The sequence below is a fragment of the Marmota marmota genome, unplaced genomic scaffold (assembly GCF_001458135.2).
Source record: "Marmota marmota marmota unplaced genomic scaffold, marMar, whole genome shotgun sequence".
NCBI lineage: Eukaryota > Metazoa > Chordata > Mammalia > Rodentia > Sciuridae > Marmota > Marmota marmota.
In genome coordinates, this window is record NW_026000076.1 from 6217826 (window position 1) to 6234306 (window position 16481).

Below are 16481 nucleotides of genomic sequence, written 5' to 3' on the forward strand. Positions count from 1 at the left end.
TTGCTACATAGGTCATAGAAGTAGGAAATAAAATTTCTGGCATAAAATACACTTTTTTAAACCGGGGGTACTGGAGATTGAACCCAGGGGTACTCTACAACTGTACTAAATTCCCAGACCTTCATTCTTTGAGACGAAGTCTGAAATGCCAAGGCTGGTCTGGAACTTTCAATCTTCCACCTTAGGCTCCTCAGTTCAGTGGATTATAGATATATGCCATTGACTTGCAACATTTTTAAGACCTACCCCATATAACAGATAAAATGTTTAGTTTGAAAGGCAGAACTGAGGACCATGGACCAGAAATTAAAGGCAAATTTTCTAGAAAGTAGAATATTGGTTTGTAGATGTAATTACCACCACCACCACCACCCGCGCCCCCAGTACTGGGGATGGAACCCAGAGGCACTTTATCACTGAGCTGTACTCCCAGCCCTTGCCAAAGCTGGCCTTGAATTTGTGACACTCTTGCCTCAGTCTTCCAAATAGCTAGGATTACAGGTGTGCACTACCATACCAGGCTGATATAGCAAAATTTAATAATAAAGATGAATAAAATTATAGCCTCTAATTATGGATATATATAATTAACTACAATGGTCAACTTCAAATGATTTCTTCTTTATAATCTAGTTAATAATCAATGATAAGGTGGCTGTCAAAGCACCTGGGAGTCAGAAACAAATATAGCCTCTCTAGTACCTGGATGGCATATTTTTTCAGTTAAAACTTAGAAAAACTACATGGTATTTTCCTCTGGCAAATGATATCCTGTATTCATAAGAAATGGAATATTTAGGAAAGAATAGTAAGGTATGCCCTCTAATCAATCTATGAAAAAGTCTCATCTTTGTTCTGTAGTTTAAACCAACATCTGTCTCTTATGCTCTCAAATAACAGTATCAAATATAACAATTTCTAAATGGTCAATCATATTAAATGTGAAATCCAATAAAACTAAAAATTTTCAGACCTGACAGTGGACCCCTACAGTATATATTTTTTCCCCTCTACAGTTTATTTTTATAAGATACATAAATATATATAACTCATTTTAAAATGCCAGAATAGGGGTTGGGATTGTGGCTCAGCGGTAGAGCGCTTGACTAGCACAGGCAGGACCCAGGTTCGATCCTCAGCACCACATAAAAATAAAGGAATTGTGTTGTGTGCATCTACACCTAAAAAAATTAATATTTTTTTTTAAATGCCAGAATAGCCTTATAGTAAGATTTTTTAAAATACATGAATATGAGTGAAACCTAGGTGAGAATTTTTTGGTGAAATAATGGTGAATTTTCTTCCCCTAGCTGTCTTTAGTGATACTTTCAAGCATATGCAATTCACTACTAATCTTACCAATCAGTAAGAAAAATAAGACAATGTAAGCAAATGAAAATTACTTAAAGGACATTAAGTAACTGTATTTACTTACTCTCCAGGACCTCCACAATAGCAGTAACACTGCTGCACATTGGTTTTATGACCTGCATCCCATTCAAGGTCTGCCACACTATAGGGTAATGTCTGCTTCATGACTTGCAATGCTTTGGCATTTGGTCCTTTTTTAAGTGCACCACCCCTCTACATATTAGAGGGAAAAAAAATCATTTGAAAGAGTAAAGGTTAAAATTTTAAACACAGTTCTATAATTTTAAAATGCCTGAGACTGCTAAAAAAAAAAAAAAAATTCCATTCTAAATTTCTAATATCACAAACTGATTAATAATCTCCATTTTCTGTCTTCTTTCAAATTACTGCCCCAATTCCCATTCCACTGTCATGAAATGAAGAATAACTTCAAGTCACTTAAGCATAATTAATCAAACAATAAACGTCGATTTTTCTGGCAAACAACAATTGTTCATACCATTCAAATAAACTTTTGATGTAAATAATTATTATATTGATAGCACTTTAAAAATACCAGTTAGGGCTTTAGCCCAAGACACTTAAAAGATACCTTTGTTGTTGTTGCAAAAACACATTGTCGACAGAGCCATTTTTCATCTGAATCAATCACACTGGAATCAATATGAGGTGTATGACACAACTGATGGTACCCTTAATATCAAAAAGAGCATAAAGCAAATTCTATTTTATTAATAAATAATGCAAAACACATTTTCAAGAAGGCATTTTAGTACCGTTTCCTGCATTAAAATATTTACAATTGATGAATATAACTTAGGATAATAGCTTCAAATTACAAATGTATTTTTTAGTCATTCATCTTCAACACAGGTATTCAGTATATTAACTAAATATTTCCACAAGACTAAAAGAAATCAATGTTTACCTTGGCCACATTTATCACATATAACCATTTCATTAGGAGCTTCTGAATACTCTTCTTGACATATTGTACAGACCATTTCCCCACTTCCAGTGGCTCCTGAAATATTTAAAACATACATAAAAAGCAGGGGGTCACAAAAGAATTCCACATAAAACTATTTTTATGACTCAGTAGGTAGCCCACATGGGCAGTATTTGATAATTAGATCAAAATGTTTCACAAGACAAAATGCTATCTCTCAAAATGATATTTCTAGTGTCTGTGTTCTTTCCACCTTTAACTTAAGATACCTGTGTACATTCACACTTCAGTCTGCTTTTTGGCAGAGGGCACAATTTACATTGTTCTCAGGCAGCATCTCAATTATTCATTTCTGATATTCCTACTTCTGGGGGTAGGGTTAGGGGGTTGAGGGAGGTTTAAGGGCACGCATTCATTCATCCTACATCACTAATATCATGAGACTAAAGGAAAAGGGCAAGGAAAATATGTAAATAATCTCCTTTCTCTATGGATTCAGAATATTTCTTTTGATTTACTAATTTATAAAAAAGACTGGACACCAATTATTTCATCTCTGAAATCTGGAACTATGCTGAACAATAATGTACCCTAACAATAAAGTACCCAATAATGTACACCACTGTAAAAAAGTCTGGAGTTCTAGTTATCATTCTCGTGTTCGTGTGTGTGTGTGTGTATGTGTGTGTTCTTATTTATTTTCTGGTACTGGGGATTAAAACTGGGGGCATTTTATCACTGGGCTACCATCCCCAGCCTTTTTAATTTTGAAACAGGCTCTCCCTAAGCTGCTTAGGCCCTCATTAAATTGCCAAGGCTGAAATTGCTATCCTCCTGCTTCAGCCTACTGAATCCCTAGGATTACAGATGTGGACCAATTCACTCGGCTATCAACTACACTTCTCATCTAAATAAAAAATCATTTTTTCCTTGAGCATTTTTATTCTTAAACAAAAAAGAAAAAAAAATCAAAAAATTTAGAATATAATTTTATCACACCAGCACGTGCTAATTACCATTTCTAATATTCTCTTCATGCCTATTTTAATACAATCAAAATAATAACACACAGTTTACTTGCATACAACAATAATATTCATCATTTTGTGCTATGGGTCAAGTATTGTTAGACTATTCACGTTTTATTTAATTCTAAAGCTAACTTATTAGATAAATATCCTACTCCTAGAGAAAAAGTGAAGATCAGACATATACAATAACCAAAAGACCCTCAATTATAAAGTATCAAGACTAGGATCCAAATTCATAAGACAGAATTCCTATTCTCCCCACCACAAGGTACTTCCTTTCACTAATACTATGTAATAGTTCTTCTATCAAAAGCATTTTCACATAGCCAGTTTTCAAAATTATGACTTTTAATAACTGCATTATATTGCATCTAGTGGAAAGAACCAAATTTACTTCATTACACTTCTACTGTTGGCCACATAGGTTAGCAATTATTGTTTTGTCTGGTTTTTGTATTTTTGCTTACTTGTTTGTCTGTTTTGGTCTCCTGTCGTCTCTCCTCAACTCTGTTTACTTGGTATGCTTGGTAGGACCTGGCCTCCCATAGCTCCTGGGTTTATGGCTCCAGTCAGGAAAGTAATCAGACAGCCTGGGACCTCTCAGCCCAAATCTGCAACTCCCTGGAAAGGGAATGATAGCCCCTGCCTGGAGTAGGTGCCTGAGTTGATTCCCACTATAAGAGTGAGAGGGAAGGCAGGTCTTCAGTAAAAGGGGTGCTGATCCAATAAACAATATACATTTACCTCAGAAAACATTCCTGAGGAACCTGGGAATACTTTACTTGTGAAGTTCAAGTACATGTTGTTTTGTTGTTGTTGTTGTTGTTTTTACCATCAAGTGTACAAGAATCTTCCCATAGAGCTTAGTGGTCCTCTACTAGAAAATCTAACTGATTACTGTAGTCTTGGTCTTTGCATTTTAGAAATACAAGATTTTTGTTTGTTTGTTTAAAATATGCTACAGTGAACATTTTTCCTCTAGCTTTTTTCTTTTAAATTATTTCTTATGAAAAAACTTCTAGCAGTTCTAGAAGAGAGTCTTGTTGGACAGATCGGAGTACAAAATTTTTATGCATTTAATGCAACTGTTAAATAACTGAAACAGAAATTTATACTGTCACCAGCATTGCAGGAGTATACCATTTCAAAGAAACAAAAAATAGCATAGGTGTTTAAATACCTTTTTGAAATTATGTAACAGTCTTAACATCACACATATCTCCCTCTTATGGCACACATTTCTTTACTAACAGGATCACATTTTTCCTTATTTATGTAAACTTTTTTTTTAATATTTATTTTTTAGATGTAGATGGACACAACACAATGCCCTTAGTTTTATGTGGTGCTGAGAATCGAACCCGGCTCCTGCCCGTGTTAGGTGAGTGCTCTACCGCTGAGCCACAATCACAGCCCCTGTGTAAACTTTTAAGAAGTATATTTCTAGGGCTGGGGTTGTAGCTCAGTGGTAGAGTGCTTGCCTCGCACATGTGAGGCACTGGGTTTGATCTTGGCACTGCATAAAAATAATGTGTCCATCTACAACTAAAAAAAAAATTGAAAATAAAAAGTATATTGCTATGGGCTGGGGTTATAGCTCAGTGGTAGAGCATTTGCCTCACATGCGTGAGGCCCTGGGTTCGGTCCCAAGTACCACATAAAAATAAACAAATGAAACAAAAGATATTTAAAAAAAAAAAAGAAAAGAAAAAAAGAAAGACTGAATCTTCTTTTAAAAAAAAAAAAGTATATTGCTAGATAAAATTAATGTATTGTTATATGTGTAAAATACATATATACACATTATATACATATATTATTTTAGAGATATACACACAAACATAAATAAATAACTTATAGGATTCTTACAAGAAAGAAAACTACTAAAACTATTTCCTGCTGAGCTGTCATATGATTTTCAGGTTCACTTTGTATTTGCATTCTATAGTAATAAGTTTCTAGGTGCAACAAAGAGTTATATGGTCAAGGAGCAATCCTTTGTAATTCTAGGGGGTAGTATAAGGAGCCAGTGAAGAAAAATCAACCACAGATCACTAATCTGATATACAAGGTGGGACTCTTATTAGACAGGATCCTTCAATTTTCACAACTTTCTTCCTCTATGTAACTGGTTTACTTTTTCTTTCTGCTACTTTTTAAAGGAAAGGAGAAAAGGAGGGAACAAAAAGACAGACTTATCATAAACCTGCAAAAACCTCCAAAAGACCAAAAAGTTGAAAGGGATACATAGCAAAAGGAAGAGGAACAGGAAGCAATATAACATGCTCCAGTCCCACTATGGAGAAACACATCTTTATTTACAAAGTAAGGAAAAAGGAATAATTTTGTTTGTAGGGTACTTTTTAAACTCTCCTCAAATGTGATACTGAATTATCATAAAACAATACATTCAAAAGAAAATGTCAGGTTGAAGAAAATCATATTTCAGTATAAAACATGTTCAAGAGAAATAGTAGCACCTGCCTGTTTGAATGTCCTTCCAGAGAACCCAGGATTTAGAACTGTCTTCAAATATGATGAAGCAGCTCTGTTTCAAAATGTTTATCTGCAATACAGAAGAATATTTATTTCTTAAATTATCAACATGAAATTTAAGATTATTAAAAGTTCACTGCAAAAACAGAAAAAATGCCTTCTATCAAGATAACTTGCCTTTTTGATAGTTCCAAGATAAAACAAGCCATCTGACCATCTAGCTAGGACATCCTGACCCTCTTCAAATTTACATGCTGGCTTTTTGGCTTTATGTCCATCCTGTAAAGACAGCTTGGTCAAGGATGTTGGGGTCTTTTGGTTTCGACGTAAAGGAGACCGCTTGTGGACCAGTGAATTACCTGCCCCTGTAGAGTCTCTGTTTAGGAAATAAAAAAACAAAGATAAAACTTACTTATACACAGTTTATACCAATGATATGTCAATCAAAAATTGATTTGTTAAAAAAAATTAAATTGAAGGAAATACAAGAACCTCAAATCACAAATACTCTCCCAGTAAATTTAAAACAAAGCAATAGCAATTCTCAATATTCATTCATTGTATACCCTAAAGTGAGGCCCAAATTCAGCAACCACTCTAATATAAACATATTTGGGCAGGTGTCATTAAAATATCAGCTTTAGGGGCGGGCGGGCAGGCAGGCAGGCAGGCAGGCAGGCAGGCAGGCCAGTCATGAGGAAAAAAAGCCTTGAATCTCATGACTGAGTTTAGATAAAGAATAAAAGTGACTTAAACCTTAACTCCTAATTATTCCACAGTCAGTAAAGACACATTAACTCTGGGCAGGTAGATGGGTATAGTCACACTCACTGGAAGGGCAATAATATTTTTTCTACAGGAAATCACTACTGAATTTAGCCTTTTTTGATTTTCAGGGGTTTACACACAATCCTTTAAAAATGCAGACTGGGAGTCTAAAACAAACTGAGAACCATTAGTTTCACAAAATCACATTCAAATGCAAAGTATATTATTAAGAACATTTACTTCTTTTTAAGCAAGCGACCTCAAAATGATACACTACATGTAACAGTCATTCTATAAACACCACAGCATACCATCAAAATTCTTTTTGGGGGGTACCAGGGATTGAACTCAGGGATATTCAACCACTGAGCCTCATCCCAGTTCTATTTTGTATTTTATTTAAAGACAAGGTCTCAATGAGTAGCTTAGCACCTCAACTTTTGCTGAGGCTGGCTTTGAACTCGGGATCACCTCCCGAGCTGCTGGGATAACAGGCATACACAAACATGCCCGGCTATCATCAATTTTCTTAAAGGTAACATAGCAGTATTTGGTTTCACAGTTCCATTTAGATATATTTCACTAATTAAACATACAATGAGGGCTGGGGTTGTGGCTCAGCGGTAGAGTGCTCGCCTAGCACGTGCAAGGCCCTGGGTTCAATCCTCAGCACCACATATTAATAAAAACCACATATAAATAAAAATAAAGGTATTGTGTCAACTACAACTAAAATATATTAAAAAAATACAATGACATGTAAAACTACATAGATGATAATCCTAAAATTGACAGAATAAAAGTTAGTAAAAATAAAACAAGTGGGGAAGGAAAAATGTTGCATTACCTAAGAATTAAGGATAACTAATTTTAGGACCAAAAATTTCACAAATTCTTAGGAATCCTGACACTGCTACAACATAAATCTTAAAGATATTATGTTATGTGAAATAAGCAAGACAAAAAGGACAACTACTCTATAATTCTAGTTACATAAGGTACAAAGAGTAGAAGAGTAGTCAAATTCATAGAAAGTAGAAGGATGGTAGGTAGGGGCTGGGAGGAGGGGAGAGTTAATGTTCAAATGGGACAGTTTTAGTTTAAAACAAAATACATTTTAAAGATAACCAAAGAAATAATAACTAATACCTTCTTAAGTTGCTTAAAAACATTAATCTATACATCCAAGAAACTCAACAAACTTCAAGTACAATAAGGGCAAAGAAATCTACACTCAATCACACCACAGTAAAAATGCTGAAAGACAAAAAGAAAATCTTGAAAAAAGCACGTACAAGGAAATCCCAATAGGATTAATGAGACTGCTCATCAGAAACAATAAAAGAAGGCAGCTGGATGACATAAAGTGCTGAAAGAAAAATTGCCAACCAAGAATCTTATAACTAGCAACACTGTCCTTAAAAAACTGGAATAGAGGGGCTGGGGTTATGGTTCAGTGGTAGAACGCTTGCCTAGCATGTATGAGGCACTGGGTTCAATTCTCAGCATCACATATAAATAAGTAAAGGTCCATCAACAACTAATAAAATATTTTTTTAAAAAAATGGAATAGATACTTCCAGATAAACAAAATCTGTACCTATTATTAACACTGCCACCTTACAAGAAACATTAAGGAAGTTCTTAAGGTTTAAAGTAAATAAATCAAAAAGAAATTAAAATACACCCACATATCAAACAACAACATTGGTAAAAGTAATTAAATAATTATAAAAGAATGAAAGCATATTTCCTCCAAACCAAATATACAAAACATTAAGTATATAATTCAATTGTTAGGCCTAAAACATATAGAAATATGCTACATTTGAAAAGAACAGCAAAAAGGAGGCATGTGGGGGCAAAACAATATTAAAGAAATGTCATATAAGATAGTAACTTGAACACAGAGGAATGAAGAAAATCAAAAAAGGTAAATACAAGGATAAATATAAAATGAAGTTTGTCACATCGAGAAAGTATCTGCTGTATCCGTAAGTCACTCACTGTTTAAAGTAAAAATGGTGTTCTATGAAATAGCTACTATTAAAGCTGGCAGAAATACCCTATGCATGCTTCCTGTTTCATCACACATGATATTAAAAACCTAAATTCAAAGTCCAAATTTAATAATTTTTACTGTTTCATCAAAAACGTTCTTAAGTAAAATTAAATTGTGCATATATGTCTATGTCTATTTTATATTTTTTACTGTGAGCACATATCAACGAAGAACACTAGCAAAGTCTGATGTCACTGCCTTGATTCACACTAAGGTACAGAGCAGTTTTAGCTAACATTGTTTGTGCACCATCTGTACACATGTCAACACAGTAGGGAAGGCAAAAAAAAAAATCAGTTTTGCTACGGTTCCAGTTATTGGGAGGTTGAGGTGACAGGATGGCTAGAGCCCAGTATTTTGAAACAAACCTGAGCAACATGGTAAGAATCCATCACAAAGAGAAAAGAAAAAGAAAAATTTTAGTATTATTTGATCTTGCAGATCCTCTCAAAGTGTCCATGGATTACATTTTAAGAGCCATTGTTCTAAATAAAGAAATTATATACTGCCATATATATTGTTAAAGCCATATATGAGAAAGGGATGCTTTAGTAATATGAGGGGTTTAAATGTCTGACAGGATAAGTACTAAAAAGCAGAAGTAAAAATGGAAAATGAATCACAATTAATTCTATCATCTGGAATGCTCAAAGCCAGGCTGAAACCTTTCAACACTGAAACAATTTTATACCTTCAAATCACAGTGTGAAAATAACCATGTTAGCAAAATCAATTTTTAAAAAGCTATACATCTGGTGATTACCTGAGGGGTTTTATACCCCTTAAGTAACTAACCAAAGCCTGAACAACATATATATGGATAAGAAATGACCTCAAGACAATGCCAAGGAGTTGAAACTATGTTATGACCTAGAATCTTCTAATTCTGAAGTGGAAAATGTATAAAACAACCAACACTGCAAACATTCCCAGACAGTTTTATATGCTCCACTATTGTTTAAATAAATTCCCCTCCCTTTTTCTTGACGGTGAGGTCTGCTTCTTCCTTACTCTACCCTGCACTATTCCCACGCAGAGTTAAGTGTCCATAAATCATAAGATGTCATAAGATCTTATTTTTTCCATTGCCTACAGTTTATGTCATGCTTTTCTTTTTCTTTTCTTTTCTTTTTTTTTTTTAGAGAGAGAGAAAGAGAGAGGGAAAGAGAGGGAGAGAGGGAGGGAGGAAGGGAGGGAGAGAGAGAGAGAGAGAGAGAGAGAGACTTTTTTAATATTTATTTTTTAGTTTTCAGCGGACACACCATCTTTGTTTGTATGTGGTGCTGAGGATCGAACCCGCGCCGCACGCATGCCAGGCGAACGCGCTACCACTTGAGCCACATCCCCAGCCCCTATGTCATGCTTTTCTTAATATTCCAATGTGCTGTATCTTGGAATGAAACCTAACCTAGTAATAGTTACCCTTGATCCCTTATATCTCTTCCTACAACCTTATTTTTCCTCCCATTCATAGCCAAACCTCTAACAAAGTTGTTTAAGGTTACCATGTGCCCCACCCTACATTAAGAATTTTGCATATTCATTTGCAAAATATTTTTAATCTTTTTTTAGTTGTAGTTGAACACAATACCTTTATTTAATTTGTTTATTTCTTATATGGTGCTAAGGATCAAACCCAGCACCACCCATGTGTGCTAGGGAAGCAATCTACTGCTGAGCCACAACCCCAGCCCCCCCCCCCACAAAACATAAAAATAAATAAATGAAATAAAGATATTGTGTCCATCTACAACTAAAAAAATGTTTTTTAAAAAAAGAATAATCATTGTAATGCTGGGTACAGTGGCGCACGCCTGTAATCCCAGCGGCTCTGGAGGCTGAAGCAGGAGCATCCCCGAGTTCAAAGCTAGTCTCAGAAATGGCAAGGTGTTAAGTAACCCAGTGAGACCCTGTCTCTAAATAAAATACAAAATAGGTCTGGAGATGTGACTCAGTGGTCAAGGGCCCTGAGCTCAATCCCCAGTATCAAAAATAAAGAAAGAAAATAATCACAGTATCAAATACTATGTACAATTTTCCTTTTTACTATAAACTACTACAAACTTTAAAAAGGAGACAAAACTATCACAGACAGAACTATCACAGACTTATTACTGAGTTTGAATTATCATCTCAGGGTCAAAATCATTCAGTAATACACCCATTTTTCTCATCTTTACATGTATATTATCTAATGTCATTGATATTGTCAAATTGTTATCCTAAAAGGTACCAATCAACATTCTCTTTCAGCTCCCTACCATCATGTGAGCCGCTTCCTTCTGCCATACTCTTCCACCATGTTGTTCTGCCTCACCTGGAGCCAAGAGGAATGAGCTAGCTGTCAATGGACTGAGACCTCTGAAACCAAATAAATGTTTCTTCCGCTAAGTGTTTTTGTCAGGTCTTTTCTAGTCACAGCAGTCAAAAAGCTGATTAAAACACTAGTATTAGGGGTGGAGTTGTTGGCTCAGTGGTAGAGCGCTTGCCTTGCATTTGTGAGGTACTGGGTTCAATCCTCAGCACTACATAAAAATAAATAAAGACCTACAACTAAAAAAATATTTTTTAAAAAAAACTAGTATTACAACACTGCTAGTGACATCCATCTTGAAAAAGACTCAACAAAGATGTTTCCTCCCTTAAGAGCAAGTAAAAACCAAGGGTTTAAGCCACTATTTCTTTCTTGTTCTACTGTTCCTACAATAAATAAGACCTTGACTCAAGAATTTAGAAATTAGCTAAATAATTTTAAAAGAATGTGCCTTAGGGAAAATTTTGAATTCTTCCCAATCCATTCCTTAATTTTATTCCTCCAGCAAACTAGAAGACCATCTGAATTAGTTGTGTGACCCTGAACAAACAGTTCATTTAATTTGGCTAAAATAATCTCTTAAGTACTATTGTGAACTTCAAAATAAAGGGTAAGAGCTGGTCACAGTAGTGCATACCCATAATCCCAGTGATGCACACCCATAATCCTGTGATTCAGAAGGTGGAGGTGGGAAGACCCCAAATCTGAGGCCAGCCTAGGCAACTTAACAAGATTGTCTTATAAATGATAAAATAAATTTTAAAAAATGAAATAATAATAAGCCCAGCAAGGTGGCACATGCCTGTAATCCCAGCAACTCGGGAGGCTGAGGGAGAATCATGAGTTCAAAGCCAGACTCAACAACTTAGCGAGGCACTTAGCAATTCAGTGAGACCTTATCTCTAAAATATTAAAAAGGGCTGGGGATGTAGCTCAGTGGTTAAACACTCCTGGGTTCAATCCTCAGTTGGTACAAATAAAATAAAATAATAAAAATAAAAGGGAGGTTGGGGATATAGTTGAGTTGATAGACTGCTTGCCTCAGATGAACAAGGCCCTGGGTTCAATCCCCAGCACCACAATAAAGAAATTTTAAAAAAATAAAAGGAGCTGGGGATGTAGTTCAGTGACAGAATGCCCCTGGGTTCAATCCCCAGCACCACAATAAAGAAATTTTAAAAAAATAAAAAGAGCTGGGGATGTAGTTCAGTGACAGAATGCCCCTGGGTTCAATCCCTACTACCACATCAAAAAAAGAAAGGAACTAAAAATATAATTAAGAAATTATATTTTGCTAGGTCCTTACCCTAACAAATGATAAAAAAAAAACCTCAGGAAATCTGATTCATCTTCAGGTCAATTACTATTCCTTCAATAAATATTTAATTAGTGCCTGTGCTAGGCCCTAGGGATAGAATGTTGAATAAGATAGTCAAGGTCTCTATCTTAAGAGCTCAACATTCTAAGAAAAATTCAGCTAGATCTTCTTTATAAAGATTTTTTTTTTTTTAAATTCAAACCCATCCACCACCAATTCAGGTTAAATACTCTCTTGGTATGTTATAGTTCCTCCACCATTAAATTTCTCAAACTGTGCTCTATTTGCCTAATTGTCTTTACTTATTCTACACCAGCTACATAGCCTGTACTCAGAGGGGAAGATTGTCCTTTCTTATTTACCATAACTTTCCCAGTGCCTATCATAGCATGCGGAATGCAGTAGGAGTGAACTACCAGAAGTAATTGGTAGTTTAATTAAAGACAATCTCCTTAAGGGCAAATGTCACTGCCCTGACATAGGTTTCACCTCTCCAGTAGAAACTTTCATCCTTCTACTGTGCTGCTACACTTTCCATCCTCTTCTCTGGTAACCCCAATCAACCAAGACAGATCCACCACAACCACGTCTCAGGTACTCCTGCAACTACTCTTTAGCCCATGAAGTGCCACTAGGCAGCTAAGGGAGAAGAAAAAAAAATTCTACTTTACACTGCCATATCTCCTTTTTCTTTAAGATTTTTTAGTTTTAAATGGATCTTTTATTTTATGTATTTATTTATTTACATGCGGTGCTAAGGATCAAACCTAGGGGCTCACACAGGCCAGGAAAGTGCTCTACCACTGAGCCACAACTCCAGCCTGGGAGCACTCTCCTCTTGACTCACCAATCCAGAAAACCAAATAACTTTGAAAAATAGCAGGGGGAAAAAAGAGCACTGCTAAGAGAGGGAAAAAAAAAAGAAAAAACTGCTATCCAAACTCTGAGCACCAATAGGTCTCATCTCTTAAGAACACAAACCTGCCATGATTCCCATGCTCTTTCCAATGATTTTTTCCATTGCATTCCTGGGAAAAATAGCAAATATGTGGGTTAATCTCATGTGAAAGAAAATCTTACTGAGAGTGACACTTGGTGAGATCTTTCTTTCAGACAAATTCATGAGGCCAAGCAGGGCCAAAGTAGGACCCAGAAGCAAGGGAAACAGTAAACAAACTTGGCCCTGTACCAAATTTATAGGTAAGGAATTCTCATGTCTTGAGACAGGTTATAAATAAAATGAAGCTTGGATGCCTTCTTTTTGATTGAGTAATGCCTTAAAAATCTTATATCAAATGAACATCAACATAGAAGACAAAAAGCAGAAAGCTTCGGGCTTTCTAGACCTTCTTTCTTAAAAAACTACTTTCCTGACTCAAGCCCATCTATCAAGTTCAGGTTAAACATTCTCTTGGTATGGTATAGTTCTTACATCATTAGACTTCTCACACCATGTTCCGTTTGCTCTACTCTATTTCTTGGACTGAGAAACATCATGATGTTTGTATAATCAGAATGCATATTTTCTTTAAAAAAAATAGTAGAAAAAGGAATAAAATGAAAAACAATATATCAGCTGAGTGCAATGAAACATGCCTGTAATCCCAGCAACTCAGGAGGAATAAGGCAGAAGGACCACAAGTTCAAAAACAACTTTGAGAGACCCTGTCTGAAAATAAAAAATTAAAAGGGCTGTACATGTAGCTCAATGGTAGAGCACGTGCTTGGGTTCAATCCTCAGTATACAACAGCACACACAAAAAAGAAGAAAACAATTACAAACAACCCCACTACTTCTCTAACCTATCCCCTCTCACCTTCCAGTTCTGCTCTCAAAGGTAGGTGTTTTTTTTAATTCTTCAGGCAGTTCTTCTGAGAAGTACCAAACAATGTGCTTATACTTCTCTCTTTAAAATTATCAATTTCAGACCTGACTTCTTGCTATAGAAGATGATTCACATCTTACAACTCCCATTTCCTACCTCTTTTATAAATTTTATTGGGCTAATTTCATTAAATCACTACTTAAATAAAACTCTAAATATTAGTCACTGCAAAAGTTAAGTAGTAGTAAAGGGCTGGGATGTAGCTTGGTACAGGGCTTACCTAGCATGTATGAGGCCCTGGATTGGAGCCCCAGCACCACAAAAAAATAAAAATTTTAAAAGTAAGTAGTTGGGGCTGGGGTTGTAGCTCAGTGGCAGAATGCTTGCCTAGTATGTGTGAGGCACTGGGTTTGATTCTCAGCACTGCATACGAAATAAATAAATAAATAGTCCATCAACCAAAAAAGTATTCTTACCAAATTTCTATTCACATATAATTTTATCCCAGGATTGCTTAATATATCCTCTTATTGCCTCATTTCAAATTATCAAAGATAATTTCAAAACCTTTTCTTTTCTATAGGTAACTCCTGCTTCTAGAGCTCTTCGTGTTCCTGTACCGATCAGAATGATTGTCCTCTAGGCCTTGTCCTTATCATCTTGGAAGTTCTCCTAATCACTCTGCTTCCTAGATCACATATTATTTTGCTTCAATAGTGCCATGCAATAAAAGGAGGTGTGCATGTGAATTTTCCAAGCCTTCATGTATCTAAAAATATCTTTCTCTCACAAATGACTTATAAAGGCATGGGGCCTGTAGGAGAGGCAGAAGGCTGGCTTGCGTCCAGAAGTTAAAGGACAATCTAGGCAACATAGTGAGACCTATGAACAAAGAACAAGACAAATATAACAACAGTCTGATATTTTCCTGCACATAGAATTTTATGTTGAGTATAATTTTCCCCCAGAAGTTTGATGATTTTTTTTTTTCCTACTACACTCAGGACATAAAACAACACTTCTACTCTTTTTACTCACTGGTTAGATTACCTCTCCCTACCCTGGTTTTTTAGGATCTTCCTTTATCCTTGATGGCTTAAAATTTCATTAAGAATATGGCCTGAGTGGCTGGGGTTGCGGCTCAGCAGTAGAATGCTCCCCTATTACTGTGGGGCCCTGAGTTCGATCCTCAGCATCACATATAAATAAATAAAATACAACTAAAAACATATTTAAAAACAAAAAAGAATGTGGCTTGAAGTTTTACTAAGGATATATCTAAGTATAAAGACATCTTTCAATCATACTGTCCCTTTCATTACCTACTTCTTTAGAGATTTTGTTTTTTCTCTTTATCTTGGGTTCTCCTTTCATGTTACAGGCTTTCCTCAACTATTTAGTGATCCTTAGGTGTCCATAGATTTAACACTGAGGTTATTATAGGAATGTGCATGGGGTCTTTGAGACATGAACTTTGCATTAGGGTGATCAGGTGGTTTAGATGTGAGGTGTCCCACAAAAGCTTAAGTGTGAGACAATGCAAAAAAAGGCTCCCGGGTAAAACGTTCAGATTATGAGAGCTTTTTTAACCTAATTAGTGAGTTAATTAATGGATTAACTGAGTGGTAACTGCAGTAGGTAGGGTGTGACTAGAAGTAGTAGGTCACTGGAGGTATGCCTTTGGCTGGGTGAGAGGGAGTTATATTTTGTTCCTGGTTGGTGAAGCTCTTTGCTTCCTAGTTGCCATGTCCTGAGCCGCTTTCCTTCACCATGCCCTTATGCCATGATGTTCTGCCTCACTTCAGGCCAAAGCTAGAGAGCCAGCCAACCATGACCTGAACCTCTGAAACCGTGAAACAAAATAAATGTTTCCTTCTTTATATTGTTAAGTCTTTTGGTCACAGTGTCAAAAAAGCTGACTAAAACAGGTGGAAAGACAACACTTAGGATGAAAACCTCCAAATGCCAAAATATGGAGAAACGCAAAAATGCAACCATATTATGAACTACACACACACACACACACACACACACACGTCTCCTAAGCTGCTGACAGCTTTTATGTGAAAACTAGTTTTCAGAATATACTTTAATTAACCAGAACATTTTACCACCAAAATAATGTAGATTCCCACAACTATTTTATGGTAAGAGTATAATTAAACTTAAGAAAAACATAATTTCTAGCCAGGCACGGTGGCGCCATGCCTATAATTTCACCAGCTCAGGAGGCTGAAGCAGAAGTATCTGAATTCAAAGCCAGTCTCAGCCAAAACAAGACACTAACAACTCAGTGAGACCCTGTCTCCAAATAAAATACAAAATAGGGCTGGGGATGTGTCTCAG

General features: G+C 35.8%; 1 protein-coding gene across 1 annotated transcript in view; it reads right to left on the reverse strand.

The window, feature by feature from the left end:
• Nucleotides 1-16481, reverse strand: part of Mtf2 (metal response element binding transcription factor 2) — a 59894-nt gene that overhangs the window by 20129 nt on the left and 23284 nt on the right. The window contains exons 2-6 of the mRNA XM_048814508.1: nucleotides 6025-6223; nucleotides 5836-5917; nucleotides 2300-2395; nucleotides 1964-2064; nucleotides 1436-1584 (exon numbers count right to left, since the gene is read on the reverse strand). Of these exons, the coding sequence (XP_048670465.1) occupies nucleotides 1436-1584; nucleotides 1964-2064; nucleotides 2300-2395; nucleotides 5836-5917; nucleotides 6025-6223 (627 nt within the window). The remainder of the gene's footprint in view (nucleotides 1-1435; nucleotides 1585-1963; nucleotides 2065-2299; nucleotides 2396-5835; nucleotides 5918-6024; nucleotides 6224-16481) is intronic.